We start from the raw sequence: 17842 nt of genomic DNA, 5'->3' as shown, positions 1-17842 counted from the left end.
AAGACAACTCACAGAATGAGAGATATTATTTGCAAACTACCCATCTGACAAGAGATTAATAACCAGAATATGCAAGGAGCTCAAACTCTACAGAAAAAAATCTAATAATTTAATTAGCGAATGAGCAAAATTTGAGACATTTCTCAAAAGAAGAAATACACATGGCAGTTATATTAAAAAATGCTCAGCATCATTGATCATCAGAGGAATACAGATCAAAGCCACAATGAGATATCTTCTCACCCCAGTTAACATGACTTTTATAAAAAAGACAGGCAATAACAAATACTGGTGAGGAGGTGAAGTCAAGGGAGCCCTCCTACACTGTGGGTGGGAATGTAAATTAGCACAGCCACTATGGAGAACAGTTTGGAGGTTCCTCAAAAAACTCAAAATAGAGCTACCATATGATCCAGCAATCCCACCTGTAGGTATTAATATATACCCAAAAGAAAGGAAGTCAGTGTGTCAAAGAGCTATCTGCACTCCCATGTTTATTGCAGCGCTATTCACAATTGTCAACATTTGGAAGCCACCTAAATGTCTAGCAGTAGACTAATGGATAAAGACAATGTGGTGCATATACATGATGGAGTAATATTCAGCCATAAAAAGAATGAGACCCTTTCATTTGCAACAGCATAAATGAAACTGGAGGTCATTATGTTAAGTAAAATAAGCCAGGCATAGAAAGACAAACTACATGTCCTCATTTATTTTGTGGGAGCTAAAAACAAAAACAGCCTGGGCATGGTGGTTCACATCTGTAATCCCAGCACTTTGGAAGGTGGAGGTGAGTGGATCTCCTGAGATCAGAAGTTCAGGATCAACCAGGCCAAAATAAGGAAACCCCATTTCTACTAAAAATACAAAACTTAGCAGGTATTGTGGTGCACACCTGTAGTCCCAGCTACTCAGGAGGCTGAGGCAGGAGGATCACTTGAGCCAAGGAGGTGGAGGCTGCATTGAGCTGACATTGTGCCACTGCACTCCAGCCTAGACAACAGAGTGAGACTCCATCTCAGGAAAAAAAAAAAAAAGAAAACAATTGAAGTCATGGAGATAGAGAGCAAAAGGATTGTTACCAGAGGCTGGAAAAGGTAACCTCGGTGTGGTAGGGAAGTAGAGATAATTAATGGGCACCAAAAAAAATTAAAATCGCAAATATACATATTCATGTATAATATATTTGCAATCACAAATATTTACATGTGTATGCATATATATGTATATTGTATGTTTGTGATGGTAATGGTACCATTCTTTGTGCACGCGTGTGTGTGTGCATGTATGGCATCATAAGAAATATATTTTGTCTTTGTCCCTAGCTCCAGCACAGATCCTTGGGGTTCTTAGAATTCCCTTGGAACATCCTGAGTGATAGGAATATATTTTGACTTAAGGAGATTAAGATTTTTTCTTAAGGAGATTGTTTTGATCACACCAAAGTCTATGCTAATGAGACAACAGGGTGGGGCCGCAGACTGAGGTTGGGACTGGTCACCAGGAAAACCAAGCTATCAGAAGATTGGAATTCTCAGCCCCACACTCAGACCGCCAGGAGGATGTAGTGATTTGTTTGTGCTAAGGATCAAGCTTCCCAAAAGCTCTTGAACAGGGAGATTTGATGAACTTCTGAGTTGGTAAACATATCCACATGCCAGGAGAGTGGCACAGCCCAACTCCATCCTGGTTCCATTTGTGTCTTTTATAATAACCTTCATAATAAACCACTTATATTTATAAGTAAAGTGTTTCTTCCCTGAGTTCTGTGAGCCATTCTAGAAAATTATGTGGAGGAGTCAACCCTAATGCATAGTTTGTCAGTCAGAAGCTCAGGGTTAAAAAAAAAAAAAAAAAGAAGAAGAAGCCCAGCGTGTCTGGATATCTGGACTTGTGATTGACATCTAAAGTGGGGGCAGTCTTGCAGGACTGAGCCCTTTAATTTGTGCAATCTGATGCAAGGTCTATGTAGACAGTGCGAGAATTGAATGAAACTGTAGAACACCCAGCTGGTGTTGCAGGATTGGTCAGTGTAGAAAAACAATCCACACATCTGGCTGTCAGAAGTGTTCTGTATGAACAGAGAAACCATTTGTTTTTTTTCACTGTGTGTTTATGCGTAAGCATGTATGTATGTATCTGTGTGGCTGTATGTATATATGTGTGTGCATGTATATACATGTATATGTATGCATATGTGCATATGTGATTTATATATTTATGAGTAGTTCTTAAGAAGCAATCTAATGACACATCACCTTTATGAAAAATTTTTAACAACTTTATTTAAGGATACAAAAGAATATTTAAGGAAATTTGAGGATATTGCACGTTCAAAAATATTTGATGTCAGATTTTCTTCAAGTAATCTATGGAATCTAAGCAAACTCAACTGAAATTCTTATGAAGGTATAAAGATCCACAGACAGCTAAATAAGTTTGAGAATAAAAGAATAAAGGAGATTGAGGGGGACTCAAGATGGCGCTGTGAGAACAACCCAGGATTGGAGCCGGCGTTGAATTCGCAAACGGTGAGTCAGTGCTGCATTTCCAGACTGATCTTTGTTGCCCACAGAACGGGGAAACTCCCAAGTATAAAAAGACACGGGACGCCAGGCAGTAGGTCTGCCTGGTGAAGTCGGCAGCCGCGGCTGCGGCGGCCGGCCCTACCCAGCAATCCCCACAGGGCGCGCTTGTCCGGGTGCCTTGTTGAACCGGCAACCTGAGACTTGAGAGGGCTGGACTTGAGACTGAACGAGACTTGCACAGTAGCCCAGCCCAGGGGATTGCAGGGACAGATCGCTTGGGATACCCAGTGGGACGAACAAAACTGCAATTTCAAACTATCCCGGGCAGACGGTCCGAGACGCTCTGTGGGGGAGGGGCGTCCACCACTACGGAGGCAACCTGCCCCAACTGATATACACGCCCACTGCTGACGCAGCCTGCCGTTGCTGAGGCAACACGCTACAACGAAGAGACTCCGCCGCAGGGCGTGGCGGAGACCACAGCAGAGCCGGCAGGAACAGCGCGAATCACACAACAGCAGGGCGGAGCCTCGGCAGCCAAACAGTGGCTAGTCTGCCTTTGAGCTAGGCAGAACACCTGATCGGACATCCAAAAATAAAGCCCAAACCCCTTAACACAGAGCATTTGAGAAAAAAAAAAGGGTTGTTTAATAAGCTGTGTTGCAGCAGAATCAAACATAGCAGCCTAACAGCCCTGAATGAACAACAGAGTGCACAGCTCAGCAATTAAATCCCTATAAAGTACAAACTGTCTCCTCAAGCAGCTCCCTGACCCCTCTATATCCAAAAGACTGTCATTAGGCAGGCATCATCCTGGGACAAAGAGAGCAGAAAAAGAAACTGGTAGCATCCCTCGCTGTGCCACGGCTACTAGAGGTGCACCCCAGACAAGCAGGGTCTGGAGCGGACCTCAACAGTCGTACAGCGAAGGGGCTAGACTGGTAGAAGGAAAACCAAGCAACAGAAATACTTCATCATCAACATTCTGGGTGTCCACTCAGAGACCCAAACGAAAAGTCAGCAACTACGCAGACGACCAGCGGACAAATCCACAAAGATGGGAAGAAACCAGCGCAAAAAGGAGGAAAACACCCGAAACCAGAACACATCGCCTCCTAGAAAGGACCAAAACTCCTCACCAGCAAGGGAACAAAGCTGGACGGAGAATGACTGTGACGAAATGACGGAATTAGACTTCAGAAGATGGATAATGAGAAACTTTTGTGAGCTAAAAGATCATGTATTAAATCAGTGCAAAGAAACTAAGAACCTTGAAAAAAGATTTGAAAAAAGATTCGAGGAAATGATAACAAGAATGGATACCTTAGAGAGGAATATGAATGAATTAAAGGAGCTGAAAAACACAATACGAGAACTTCGCGAAGCAAACGCAAGTTTCAATAGCCGAATTGACCAAGCAGAAGAAAGAATATCTGAAGTCGAAGACCAACTCAATGAAATAAAACGAGAAACCAAGATCAGAGAAAAAAGCGCAAAAAGGAATGAACAAAGTCTCCAAGAAATGTGGGACTATGTGAAAAGACCTAACCTACGATTGATAGGTGTACCAGAAGGGGACGAAGAGAATGAATCCCAGCTGGAAAATACTCTTCAGGACATCATCCAGGAAAATTTCCCCCACCTAGCAAGACAAGCCAACACTCAATTGCAGGAAATACAGAGAACACCACAAAGATATTCCGCAAGAAGAGCAACCCCAAGGCACATAATCGTCAGATTCAACAGGGTTGAAATAAAGGAGAAAATACTAAGGGCAGCCAGAGAGAAAGGTCGGGTCACCCACAAAGGGAAGCCCATCAGACTCACAGCAGATCTCTCGGCAGAAACACTACAAGCCAGAAGAGAGTGGGGGCCAATATTCAACATTCTTAAAGAAAAGAACTTTCAACCCAGAATTTCATATCCAGCCAAACTGAGCTTCAGAAGTGAAGGAAGAATAAAATCCTTTGCGAACAAGCAAGTACTCAGAGATTTTGTCACCACCAGGCCTGCTTTACAAGAGCTCCTAAAAGAGGCACTACACATAGAAAGGATCAATCAGTACCAGCCATTCCAAAATCACACTAAATGCTAAAGAGCTTCAACATAATGAAGAATCTACAACAACTAACAGGCAAAACAGCCACTTAGAATCAAAATGGCAGTATCAAATTCACACATAACAATATTAACCCTAAATGTAAATGGACTAAATGCACCAATCAAAAGACACAGACTGGCAAATTGGATAAAAATCCAAAACCCATCAGTGTGCTGTATCCAGGAAACCCATCTCACATGCAAGGATACACAAAGGCTCAAAATAAAGGGATGGAGGAAGATTTACCAAGCTAATGGAAAGCAAAAAAAAGCAGGAGTTGCAATTCTCATCTCTGATAAAATAGACTTTAAAGCAACAAAGATCAAAAGAGACAAAGAAGGCCATTACATAATGGTAAAAGGATCGATACAACAAGAAGAGCTAACGATCCTAAACATATATGGACCCAACACAGGAGCACCCAGATACATAAGGCAAGTTCTTAATGACTTACAGAAGGACTTAGACTCCCACACAATAATAGTGGGAGACTTTAACACTCCACTGTCAATACTAGACAGATCAACCAGACAGAAAATCAACAAGGATACCCAGGGCTTGAACTCAGACCTGGAGCAAGCAAACCTGGTGGACATTTACAGAACTCTCCACCCCAAATCCACAGAATACACATTCTTCTCAGCACCACATCACACCTACTCTAAAATTGACCACATAATTGGAAGTAAAGCACTGCTCAACAAATGCAAAACAACTGAAATCATAACAAACAGCCTCTCAGACCATAGTGCAATCAAGTTAGAACTCAGAATTCAGAAACCGACCCAGAACCGCACAGCTTCATGGAAACTGAACAACTGGCTCTTGAATGTTGACTGGGTAAACAACGAAATGAAGGCAGAAATAAAGAAGTTCTTCGAAACCAACGAGAATGAAGACACAACATGCCAGAACCTCTGGGACACATTTAAAGCAGTCTCTAGAGGAAAGTATATAGCAATAAGTGCCCATATGAGGAGAATGGAGAGATCCAAAATTGACACCCTATCGTCAAAATTGAAAGAGCTAGAGGAGCAAGATCAAAAAAACTCAAAACCCAGCAGAAGACAAGAAATTACTAAGATCAGAGCTGAGCTGAAGGAGATTGAGACACGAAAAACCCTTCAAAAAATCAATAAATCCAAGAGCTGGTTTTTTGAAAAGATCAACAAAATAGACAGACCACTAGCCAGATTGATTAAAAATAAAAGAGAGAACAACCAAATAGATGCAATAAAAAATGATAAAGGGGAAATCACCACAGATTCCACAGAAATTCAAACCATCATCAGAGAATATTACAAACAACTCTATGCACATAAACTAGTAAACCTGGAAGAAATGGATAAATTCCTGGACTCCTGTGTCCTCCCAAGCCTAAACCAGGAGGAAGCTGAAACTATGAATTGACCAATAACAAGGTCTGAAGTTGAGGCAGCAATTAAGAGCCTACCTCACAAAAAAAGCCCAGGTCCAGATGGGTTCACAGCCGAATTCTACCAGACACACAAGGAGGAGCTGGTACCATTCCTTCTAAAACTATTTCAAACAATCCAAAATGAGGGAATCCTTCCCAAATCATTTTATGAGACCAACATCATCCTGATACCAAAACCCGGCAGAGACCCAACGAGAAAAGAAAACTTCAGGCCAATATCTATGATGAACATAGATGCAAAAATCTTCAATAAAATATTGGCAAGCCGATTGCAACAGCAAATCAAAAAACTTATTCATCATGATCAAGTAGGATTCATCCCAGGGATGCAAGGCTGGTTCAACATACGCAAGTCTATCAACGTAATTCACCACATAAACAGAACCAAAAACAAAAACCACATGATTATCTCAATTGACGCAGAGAAGGCATTTGACAAAATTCAACAGCCCTTTATGCTAAAAACCCTCAATAAACTCGGTATCGATGGAACGTATCTCAAAGTAATAAAAGCTATTTATGACAAACCAACAGCCAATATCATACTGAATGGGCAAAAACTGGAAGCATTCCCTTTGAAATCTGGTACTAGACAAGGATGCCCTCTCTCACCACTCCTATTCAATATAGTACTGGAAGTTCTAGCCAGAGCAATCAGGCAAGAAAAAGAAATAAAGGGTATTCAAATAGGAAAGGTGGAAGCCAAATTGTCTCTATTTGCAGGCGACATGATAGTATACCTAGAAGACCCCATCGCCTCAGCCCAAAAACTCCTGAAACTGATAAACAACTTCAGCAAAGTCTCAGGATATAAAATCAATGTGCAAAAATCACAAGCATTCGTCTACACCAATAACAGACTTAAAGAAAGCCAAATCAAGAGCGAACTGCCATTCGCAATTGCTACAAAAAGAATAAAATACCTTGGAATACAACTCACAAGGAACGTAAGGGACCTCTTCAAGGAGAACTACAAACCACTGCTCAACGAAATCAGAGAGGACACAAACAGATGGAGAAACATTCCATGTTCATGGTTAGGAAGAATTAATATCGTGAAAATGGCTATACTGCCCAAAGTAATTTACGGAATCAACGCTATCCCCATCAAGCTACCATTGACTTTCTTCACAGAACTGGAAAAAACCACCATGAACTTCATATGGAACCAAAAGAGAGCCCGCATAGCCAAGTCAATTCTAAGCAAAAAGAACACAGCGGGGGGCATCACACTACCGGATTTCAAACTATACTACAAGGCTACAGTAATCAAAACAGCATGGTACTGGTACCAAAACAGAGATATAGACCAATGGAACAAAACAGAGGCACCGGAGGCAACACAACATACATACAACTATACAATCTTTGATAAACCTGACAAAAACAAGCAATGGGGCAAGGATTCCATGTTTAACAAATGGTGTTGGGAAAACTGGCTAGCCATGTGCAGAAAGCAGAAACTGGACCCCTTCCTGACACCTTACACTAAAATTAACTCCAGATGGATTAAAGACTTAAACATAAGACCTGGCACCATAAAAACCCTAGAAGGAAATCTAGGCAAAACTATCCAGGACATAGGAGTAGGCAAGGACTTCATGAACAAAACACCAAGAGCATTGGCAACAAAAGCCAAAATAGACAAATGGGACCTAATGAAACTCCACAGCTTCTGCACGGCAAAAGAAACAGTCACTAGAGTGGATCGGCAACCAACAGAATGGGAAAAAATTTTCGCAGTCTACCCATCTGACAAAGGGCTGATATCCAGAATTTACAAACAACTCAAGCAGATTTACAGGAAAAAAACAAACAAGCCCATTCAAAAGTGGGCAAAGGATATGAACAGATACTTTACGAAAGAAGACATATATGAGGCCAACAATCATATGAAAAAATGCTCATCGTCACTGGTCATCAGAGAGATGCAAATCAAAACCACATTGAGATACCATCTCACGCCAGTTAGAATGGCGATCATTAAAAAATCTGGAGACAACAGATGCTGGAGAGGATGTGGAGAAAAAGGAACACTTTTACACTGTTGGTGGGAGTGTAAATTAGTTCAACCATTGTGGAAGACAGTGTGGCGATTCCTCAAGGCCTTAGAAATAGAAATTCCATTTGACCCAGCAATCCCATTACTGGGTACATATCCAAAAGACTATAAATCGTTCTACTATAAGGACACATGTACACGAATGTTCATTGCAGCACTGTTTACAATAGCAAAGACCTGGAATCAACCCAAATGCCCATTGATAATAGACTGGATTGGAAAAATGTGGCACATATACACCATGGAATATTATGCAGCAATCAGAAATGATGAGTTCGTGTCGTTTGTAGGGACATGGATGAATCTGGAAAACATCATCCTCAGCAAACTGACACAAGAACAGAAAATGAAACACCGCATATTCTCACTCATAGGTGGGTGATGAAAAATGAGAACACATGGACACAGGGAGGGGAGTACTAAACACTGGGGTCTATTGGGGGGGAAAGGGGAGGGCCAGTGGGAGGGGGAGGTGGGGAGGGATAGCCTGAGGAGAAATGCCAAATGTGGGTGAAGGGGAGAAGAAAAGCAAAGCACACTGCCATGTGTGTACCTACGCAACTGTCTTGCATGCTCTGCTCATGTACCCCAAAACCTATAGTCCAATAAAAAATTAAAAAAAAAAAAAAAAACTATTGAAATTGGAACTACATGAATAAATACATAGAATTTTCTAAAAAAAAAAAAAAAAGAATAAAGGAAAAGTAAAGGTGACAGGTGAGAAAAAGTTACCATATGAGAGATTAACATTTGCAAGGCCAAAGTAATTAAATCAAGGTAACACTGGTATGAAAACAGGCAAAAAAATCTGTGGAACAGAATAAGGATGAAAAGCTTGAGATGGTGGCACCACAAATTAAAGGAAAAAGGATCTATTATATAAGCTATGATTTTGAAAAACAACTTTATTATTTGGAGAAAAATAATGCTGGATATGTATGTCCCTTAAACCACACATAAAAATAGATTTGAATGGCTTTAAAAACTGTATGCAAAAGGTAAAGCTGGAAATCTAGGAGGCAATCAAATTTAACGGAATATTTTTATAAGTTAGAAATGTGGAAGCAATTTTAAAATGTAATTTCTCTTCCAAATACCCGAACACTGAGACAAGAAAATCATTAGATTTTAGTACAACGAAATTTAGGATTTCATTCCATAAATGGCATTGTAAAGTTAAAAGAAAGCAGACAAGTAAGTGAAAATAATTGTATCATATAAATAATGTTACATTAGTATCTATAATTTACATAGTAATCATCAAAATCAAGAAAAACATAGGAGATAGGAAATACAATGGGTAAAATTGACAAAATAAATTGAATAAGCATCATGAATCAGAAGTCTAAATAGCTAAAAAGTTGTTTGAAGAGATGCTTAAGCTCAGTATATGAGGAAATCACATATTAGCACATCAATGAGCTATCATTAGCGTTTTACACACATTGGATTAGTCAACATCACACAGTTAGATAATTCCAGCTTTCATGAAGTGACGATATGAATATTACCCTAAATAAACCGGCACATTTATCTCTGCATCTACCTTATGAACAAAACAAGACTTAGTAGCACACTGCCATTGGTGTGAATATAAAAACACATACACCGAAAAATTCTAATTTTTTACAAATAAAATGCATATTTAATGACTTTTTTTGTCATATTTAAGTAAGCATAAGTGAGCACCTATGGTGACTGGGAGTAGGGAATTGAATATAAATAAATATATAAAGTAAAATAAGAGAGACTCCTTGCTCTGGCCTATGATAATGTTACGACTTGAGCATTATGATGAACTCAACTGTACTTTTGAGTTCCAAAAGAAGAAGAGAAAAAAATCCAAACTATGTTCAGGATTGTTTACTAGGCATGAAGAGTGGCGTAGTTGAAAGAAGGTTTATTTAATATACCTAAATTTGAAAACTGGCTCTGCAATTTCCAAGTTTTAGAAAGTCCTTCAGCACTGATGTCTCACAGTAGCCTTGTAAGAGAGTTTTTATTATTATGCCCATTATTATTTTTAAAAAATGGAGCTCAGAAAGATCAAGTGGCCTTGGTGAGAGACAGCTTTGCACTGCTGTCTTATAGGTTGAACCCTAGGAAATGGCTGCCAGGCACCCACTCTTTTCCTATCAAAATGGCCATTTTATGTGTCCTACCCTAAGATAAAAATATGTCTCTTTTGTCACAAAATGAGAGGTCCACTCATTTAACTCTAAGAAATAAGGAAAAAAAATAGGGAGGAATGGGGTGTGAAATGCCAGCAGATGAACATGTGCATTGCTAACCTAAAAATTTTGAGAAATTCAGCAATCTTTAATACAAAACCCTTAATAAATGGCATGTTAGAGCACTGAGTTCTTAGATACTATAAGTCCCGAGTGACTTTCTTAGAACAAGCTACCTGGCTAAATGACCCAAAAAAAGAAATCTAAATAAAGAAAATAATTATTGTACCTCAAGAGAACCATGTATCCAGGTATGGCAGCCAAAGAATAAATGAAACTGCTTGTGGCTGACAAGATTAGGAAGTACTGGAGCATCATGTAACAGTCAGGTCCTTTGTCACACAACCCAAGAACTGCAGATGAATTTCCTGATGTTTGAATACAGCTGCAATTTTGGAACACCTGTCAAAAAATAATATATTGCCTAAGAAAGAAAAATCTTGAACACAAATTTTAACCATTTTCTCCACAGCCAGTTGGACGAAGATGGAGACTGCTTGTTCCCTTTACTCCATCTCCATTATGGTGTCCCTCAAGATCACAGCATGTAACAAAACGTGGAAGTGCGATTTCAGAAAACGGTATATTTTTCGAAATATATATTGTAAATTTGTAATAATGAATAAGCTACCCTAAAGACACACTTTTTTAAAACACTGTTTTGACACAACACTACATTCGACAAAATCTGTTCCAGAGTGCTCAATTGAAATATTTAGATGCTTATAAATAAACAAAGTTTTGCTTCAAAAGCAATTGTTTACTTCAAAAACAGAGTTTTCAATTTTTTTTTGATGTTTCCAGGTCTTAATAAAAATTAAAATTTATAACTTAGTCACTAACCAACATTATATGAGTATTAATATTGTGGTTATATTGTGATATCTTAGAGGCAAGAGAACATTCTTAATTCTAAATTTTTAAATAGCTGTAAGAATGTGAAAAACACAGAAAGCACATCCATACAAATACACAGAAAAAAATAGAGAGAGAGAGCAAGGCAATTAGCTGGATAATTGAGATCAAAACCGCCAACTTTATCTCAATTATAAAAATGTTTTAGCCCACAGTATTTATGACCCAAGTTATTTGAGTAATATTATAAACTGCTTTGAAATTTCAGATCATTGTTCAGATGCTATGAAGGTTTTACATAAGATCTGGGAATAAAAGGTAATCAAGTGACTATTACGGAATTGTTTTTCCACAAACAAAATAACTAATTCGGTTTTAAGGAAATATGCATTTACTTTTATTAAATGCAGGCCCAGTTCATAGTTGGGAAGTACCAATTCAACTCACAAAAGTTTTGTCAAATAGGATGTCTTACCATGTTTATTCCCGCTCCAATGGATGTCTCACAACCGGCAAGACAAGCCGACAGATAAGACAAGCCATTGTTTCCGCACACAGGATCCCACATTTTAGTTGGACAGTTGCAATCCGCATTGCAATTAACAAAAATGTTATTTCCCACATAAAAATCTTGCTGAATTCTGAAACGATTTAAAATAATGTTATGGATACTAAAAGATGATTCAATCATTTTTTTCTTCTTTTCATCTCAATCCCCAACTAGATTTCCTCTCCTCCCATGCATAGAAAAAGAAATCTTCCAGTCATCAATATGTGGCCTGTGTACTATAGCTCTGGTATAAAAGAGACCTGCTTTGATGACCACATAGCCACTCTTTCAATGATTTATCTCAGAAGAACAGATAGAGAATAAACAAGCATTAATTGAGTGCCTACCACTTGGGAGTCATTTTTTTCACATATTGTTAGATCTCAAAAGATGAAGATAAACTAATCTCTGTGATTGATACATTAGGCAGCAAATAACAAGACAGGACTAATATGAGAAAATATAATCGGCAAATTCCATTTATAATGTAGATAATACATTTAGCTCAAGAAACATAGATATTTGAATTAAAGAAATACATTCTACTAATATCAAAAGTGACCAGTGGTTATAATATGATTGAAAGAGCATTTGCATGGTAGTTTAGAAACTGAATTCAGACTAGATCACAGTGTGACTTTCTACACATTCTGTCTGTGAATTAGCATCATTGGAGATGGAAACAATCTTTAAAATTTATTCCAGTTTTAAAATACATTTCTATACTGATGTGGTTGAAGAGATTTGAAATGAACTCCTTTTATCATTAAATCTTTTTGAATGTTAATTTCATTTGTAAAGTAGAGATAACAATGCTTATCTTAAATGAAGTTTATGAGTCTCAAATCAAATAGCATATATAAAATTATGCTATGATTTTTCATTTGAAATTATTTCAATCTAATAAACCTTGACAATTTTGAAAAAGTATTTTAGGATGTCCTTTATTTCATTTTAACTGATGGCTTGATTATCAAAATATGCCCCACAGGCGAATTATTTGAATATACATCACAATGGAAAACCTTTCAATAAAACACAGATAACCTTCAAAATACAAAATATGAAACTATTCATTATTTTAGACATAGCAATACAAATGAAATATATGAATGTATATATTAATTAATTTATCATGTATTAGGATTCAGTTACACCAAACTGAAGCCTATTGTGAAAACATATAAAGGTTATTTTGACTGTGTAGTCAACTATTACTTTTACTCAGTTATGAGAATATAAGTTATATAGATAACATATTTTAATACAACTTAAAACTCTAGGTGGTTTCTTTGATAGGATAATGTCTACTCTGATATCACAAGGACAGTCATACACATACAGCCACATGTACATACAATTATAAATTCACTCACCCTGTGATATGTCCCCAACCTCTTTACTAAGCCTAGAGCTTGGATAGATTGGCTTTTGATTGGCAGATGAAGAAGACCAAAGATTACTACCGTTACCTCCAATAAGCCAATGATGTGATCATGCATTGCCATCGTAAAAAATATAGTATTAACTGTTTGTTGAAATATTCTGACATTCACTAGAAAACAACATACCCTTCATAAGAGGTATTTATTCCAACAACTGAAGAATTTTCACAAGTCATGAGAAAAGATAAAAAATAGAGAAGATAATCAAGTAAGGATAACCAACATCCTATGTGGGCAGCTTGTTTGACAGTAATCTTGAACTTCTTCATAATTAAACCACCAACTATATATCCAATGCATATTGGAGGTAAGTTATAAACACCTATAAATGCAAATAAAATATTATTTACAAGATAACTTACCAAAGGAACAAATATCACTTCTATGTAATACATCTTACATAAGATACTATTTAGGTCCAACTCACAGTGAAGAAGAATGATTTAATTTTACCCCCACTTAGTTACACATTACCAACAGGGAGATTTTGAAATGCCCCATAACGGGGAAGTATATTTTGGGAGACTGTTGTTATCATATTATCATTCATTTAACTCATTGCAGTAGCTTGCAAATTTCTTTTAGGCAGAGATAATGACAAAAAAACCTCTCTTCTTAGGATCCAGGTAGGAGTGGCAAGTCAATGTTGACCAGTAATTTCATGTATTACCCTCTATCCTGTGTGATGAGAATATATATATATATAAATTTATATATTTATAAATATATATATAAAGATATATATATATATAAATTTATAAATATTTATAAATATATAAATCATTATATATATATAAATTTTTCAGTTACTTATTTCCACTTTGGTTAAGAATTAGACTCCTCTCAAGGAGCTTTGTCTTTCCTTTTTTTAGAGATGGAACTTGGCTCTATTGCCCAAGCTGGAGTGCAGTGACATGATCGTAGCATGCAGCCTCAACACCTGGGCTTAAGAGATGCTCTCACCTCAGCCTTCCAAGCAGCTGGGACTACAGGCTCACAACACCACACCTGGCTAATTAAAAAAAAAAATGTAGAAATGACATCTTGCTATGTTGTCCCAGCTGATCTTGAACTCCTGGTGTCAAATGTTCCTCACTCTTCAGCATCGCAAAGTGCTGGGATTACAGGCATGAGCCACCACACCCAGTTCAAGATACTTTAAAGTCACTTTGTTGAGCCTGTTGCTGTCCAGTGTATTTACAATTCGTCTCTTGCTGCTACCGGCCAGCACTCTTCCTCTATCAAACCTCCCCAAGAAGATTTTAAAAAAATAGAAAAACGAGAAGATAGTGCTAGGTTCCATCCATACAATGTGAGCATCTGGCTCCCTGGATCATATTACTGAGAGAACTTGTTAAAAATTTATTCCAGAGCCCCACACCAGGGAGTCTGATTCAGTGTGTCTGAGGGGGAAGCCTAGGTATTTGAAGCTTTCACAAGCACTTTAGGTAGTGTGGATACAAGTAGCCTGGGATATTGACTTTTCAAAGCAGTGAAAAGATCCCAGGAAAAAACCAAATTAGGGTAAAACCACTAAGGTTAGTGTGATTTCATGAAAAGCCAAATGTGTATGACTGCAGAGACACCTAAAACCACTAGAGGGACCAAAAATTAAATTAGGAGGAACATAGAATCTTTGAGAATTGGAACCAAAAGAGTGAAATTGGTAGTAAAATACAGAATCCTAATGAGCTAATTCTGTCTTCTTTTTTAAATTAATGGATTGCCTATCTGAAAATATCTAATTTTTGTACCCCTCAAGGTTTTCATAAATATTATGAATTTACATTCTGAACTGCAGAGAGCAGAAGATAAGAAACTCAAGATACTTCTGACCTCTTCCCTTCTCTACCCTTTCTTGATTTTTTTTTTTTTTTGAGAGTTGAAGGAAGAAATGCAGCACAGACAAAAGATATTCTGAAAGACTTCAACTTAGGAGTTTGCTACACCTACCATCGCACTGTTCACTACTTCATGGGGAAAAAAAGTGTTACTCAGCCAAGTGCAGTGGCTCATGCCTGTAATCCCAGGATTTTGGGAGGCCAAGGCAGGCAGATCACCTGAGGTAGGGTGTTTGAAACCAGCCTGACCAAAGTGGAGAAACACTTTCTCTGCTAAGGATACAAAATTAGCCGGGCTTAGTGGCACATGCTTGTAATCCCAGCTACTTGGGAGGCTGAGGCAGGAGAATCAGTAGAACCCAGGAGGCAGAGGTTGTGGTAAGCTGAGATCATGCCATTGCACTCTAGCCTGGGCAGTAAGAGCAAAAGTCCATCTCAAAAAAAAAAAGTGTACTACTAATGCAGAGAAAAACAAACATACCCATTAGAAAGATCGCATCCGAAGATGATTTTCCATATTGCTGTTCCAGGTATTTAGGCATGAAGGAGATCATGTTAACAAATGCATTAAACTGTATCACACTTACAAGTATGAAAAGCATATAAATTGGATTGCAGGAAAGACTTTTCATGAATGGTAAAAAATCTGAAATGAAAGAATGACAACTGTGTCAAACAAACCTGGCTTTGCATTTTGATTGGCTTTTCCTGAAACATCCACCTCCTCAACAAATTATGTTTTTTACTATTTGCAATATGTATGTGTTTGTTAATTCTTTTTTCCTCTTGAAAGCTGAAGTCATAGCAAAGTTTTGGTGACTTCTGAAGGTCAGTGATGCAGCTGACTGTAGGGATCAGAACACAATAGTTTTTCCCTCAGTAAGTCACTATTGACTCTTAAAGATCAATTAGCAAAACTACAAAGTGACCAAAATGTTGTCTGTGTCCACAGCATTTTATTTCTAATCTTTTGTTCTTCTATTAATATATTCTCTTTTCTGCCATTCATTAGAATGAAAGGTGCTTGTTCTGTTCTGTAAAATCTGGAGGCAAATCAATTTGATAAAGAATATTTATTTCACATAAATATTTATGTTATCACTCCTTGAACATTTGAAATGGAGATAAATGTGGGAATTATTGAAATATAAATGTTCTCAAGTATCTGGAAATTTTTTGCTTCTTCAGAACAACAGTTTCAGTGGTTCTGCCAATGATTCACAAAAGGACCTACCTGGAGATATTTTTTAAAATACTGACATCCAGTTCCCACCCTCAGAGATGCTGATTCATTTGGTACATTCTAAGGACTATGTAAATGATTTAACCAAAAATTATTCCTGTTGAAAAAGTCCACAGAGCCAAACGTGTGGCCTGCCTCTAGCAAATGTTCTTGGTCACACAGCTGCCATGCAGGCTCAAGCTCTCACTTTAATTTCCTTTCACTTTTCCTGTCTACATGTTCTCTGTCTTCACTTTCTTATTTTGTACTATCCTGGTTTGCTTAATAAACTGCTCACAATTCATTCTGGAACAATATTTCAATAAATAAACAGTCTGGAAGAGGAAGAAGCACAGATTAATGCAAATAAATAAATTATAACTGTAGAATTTGTATTTGTGACTAGGGGACCTGACAGGAGAGTGAAATGTTGTCCGAACTCTGAAGATTTTTAAGTCACCCATGTTTGTTAACATCCCTGTCCTAATAGATGAATCTCAGTAACACAACTTTGTTTTCTATTTCTTACAACAAGCTTAGCTCTTTTGAAAACAGAACTGATTTTGGAGATTGCAAGAGGTCTATCAGTCCATAACTATCCTTTAGGGAAGAATTTTTAATCTCATCAGAATGATCCTGAGAATTTGCAAGATTCTGAATTGGCTCCTAATGACCCAAGATGTATTAAATTATGTTCAATTATGATTTAAGAGAATTTATAATTGTTAAGAAAAATTCTATGCAAAATAACATTGTAATTTATGGGTGATGATAGAAACAGCAACGGCAACAATAAAAATACTAACATTAGCCGGGCGTGATGGCTCACGCCTGTAATCCCAGCACTTTGGGAGGCCGAGGAGGGTGGATCACGAGGTCAAGAGATCAAGACCATCCTGGTGAAACCCCATCTCTACTAAAAATACAAAAAATTAGCTGGGCATGGTGGCGCATGCCTGTAATCCCAGCTACTCAGGAGGCTGAGGCAGGAGAATTGCCTGAACCCAGGAGGCGGAGGTTGAGGTGAGCCGAGATCGCGCCACTGCACTCCAGCCTGGGTAGCAAGAGCGAAACTCCGTCTCAAAAAAAAAAAAAAAAAATTCTAACATTAGTATCAGTATTAATAATAATGTGCGCTGGAATGTTTTTTACCTTCACACAACAATTCTATAACAAGTACTATTATTATCCCCATTTTACAGAAAACTGAGCCCCTCCCCATCCATCAAATAAACATTTTTAAGTTCCAATATCCATGCCACACATCCACACTGATTCAATCAGACCTTCTGGGAATACTACAGAACTTTTAGCCATCAATCGTTTTTTGAATTTTCTAGGTGATTCCAATGTGCCACCAAGTTTAAGAATCAGTGCTCTTGAGTACTAAATACTTAGACTATTTTAGTTTAGTTTCCCATAGAAAAACCTACTGTAAATTATGCTTTGAGATTTTATAGAGGTTCTGTACAAAAAAAAAAAAGTTACATGAAATATACCCTTGCATTTGCTGGAAAATCACTACATTGCTCAATATTACCTGTATCATACACCATATGATCATTT

General features: G+C 37.8%; 1 protein-coding gene across 7 annotated transcripts in view; it reads right to left on the bottom strand.

Annotated features, from left to right (window-relative positions):
* Positions 1-17842, bottom strand: part of SLCO1A2 (solute carrier organic anion transporter family member 1A2) — a 103079-nt gene that overhangs the window by 13066 nt on the left and 72171 nt on the right. For all 7 annotated transcript variants that reach the window (XR_013521766.1, XM_035256121.3, XM_078336093.1 and 4 more), the window contains 4 exons: positions 15536-15700; positions 13340-13535; positions 11694-11859; positions 10593-10765 (listed from right to left, as the gene is read on the bottom strand). Coding sequence is in view for 6 of the 7 variants with exons in the window: in XM_035256121.3 (XP_035112012.1) it covers positions 10593-10765; positions 11694-11859; positions 13340-13535; positions 15536-15700 (700 nt within the window). In the remaining variant the exon portion in view is untranslated. The remainder of the gene's footprint in view (positions 1-10592; positions 10766-11693; positions 11860-13339; positions 13536-15535; positions 15701-17842) is intronic.

Source organism: Callithrix jacchus, chromosome 9 (assembly GCF_049354715.1).
Source record: "Callithrix jacchus isolate 240 chromosome 9, calJac240_pri, whole genome shotgun sequence".
NCBI classification, from domain to species: Eukaryota; Metazoa; Chordata; class Mammalia; order Primates; family Cebidae; genus Callithrix; species Callithrix jacchus.
This window is presented reverse-complemented; position numbering and strand designations above follow the sequence as displayed.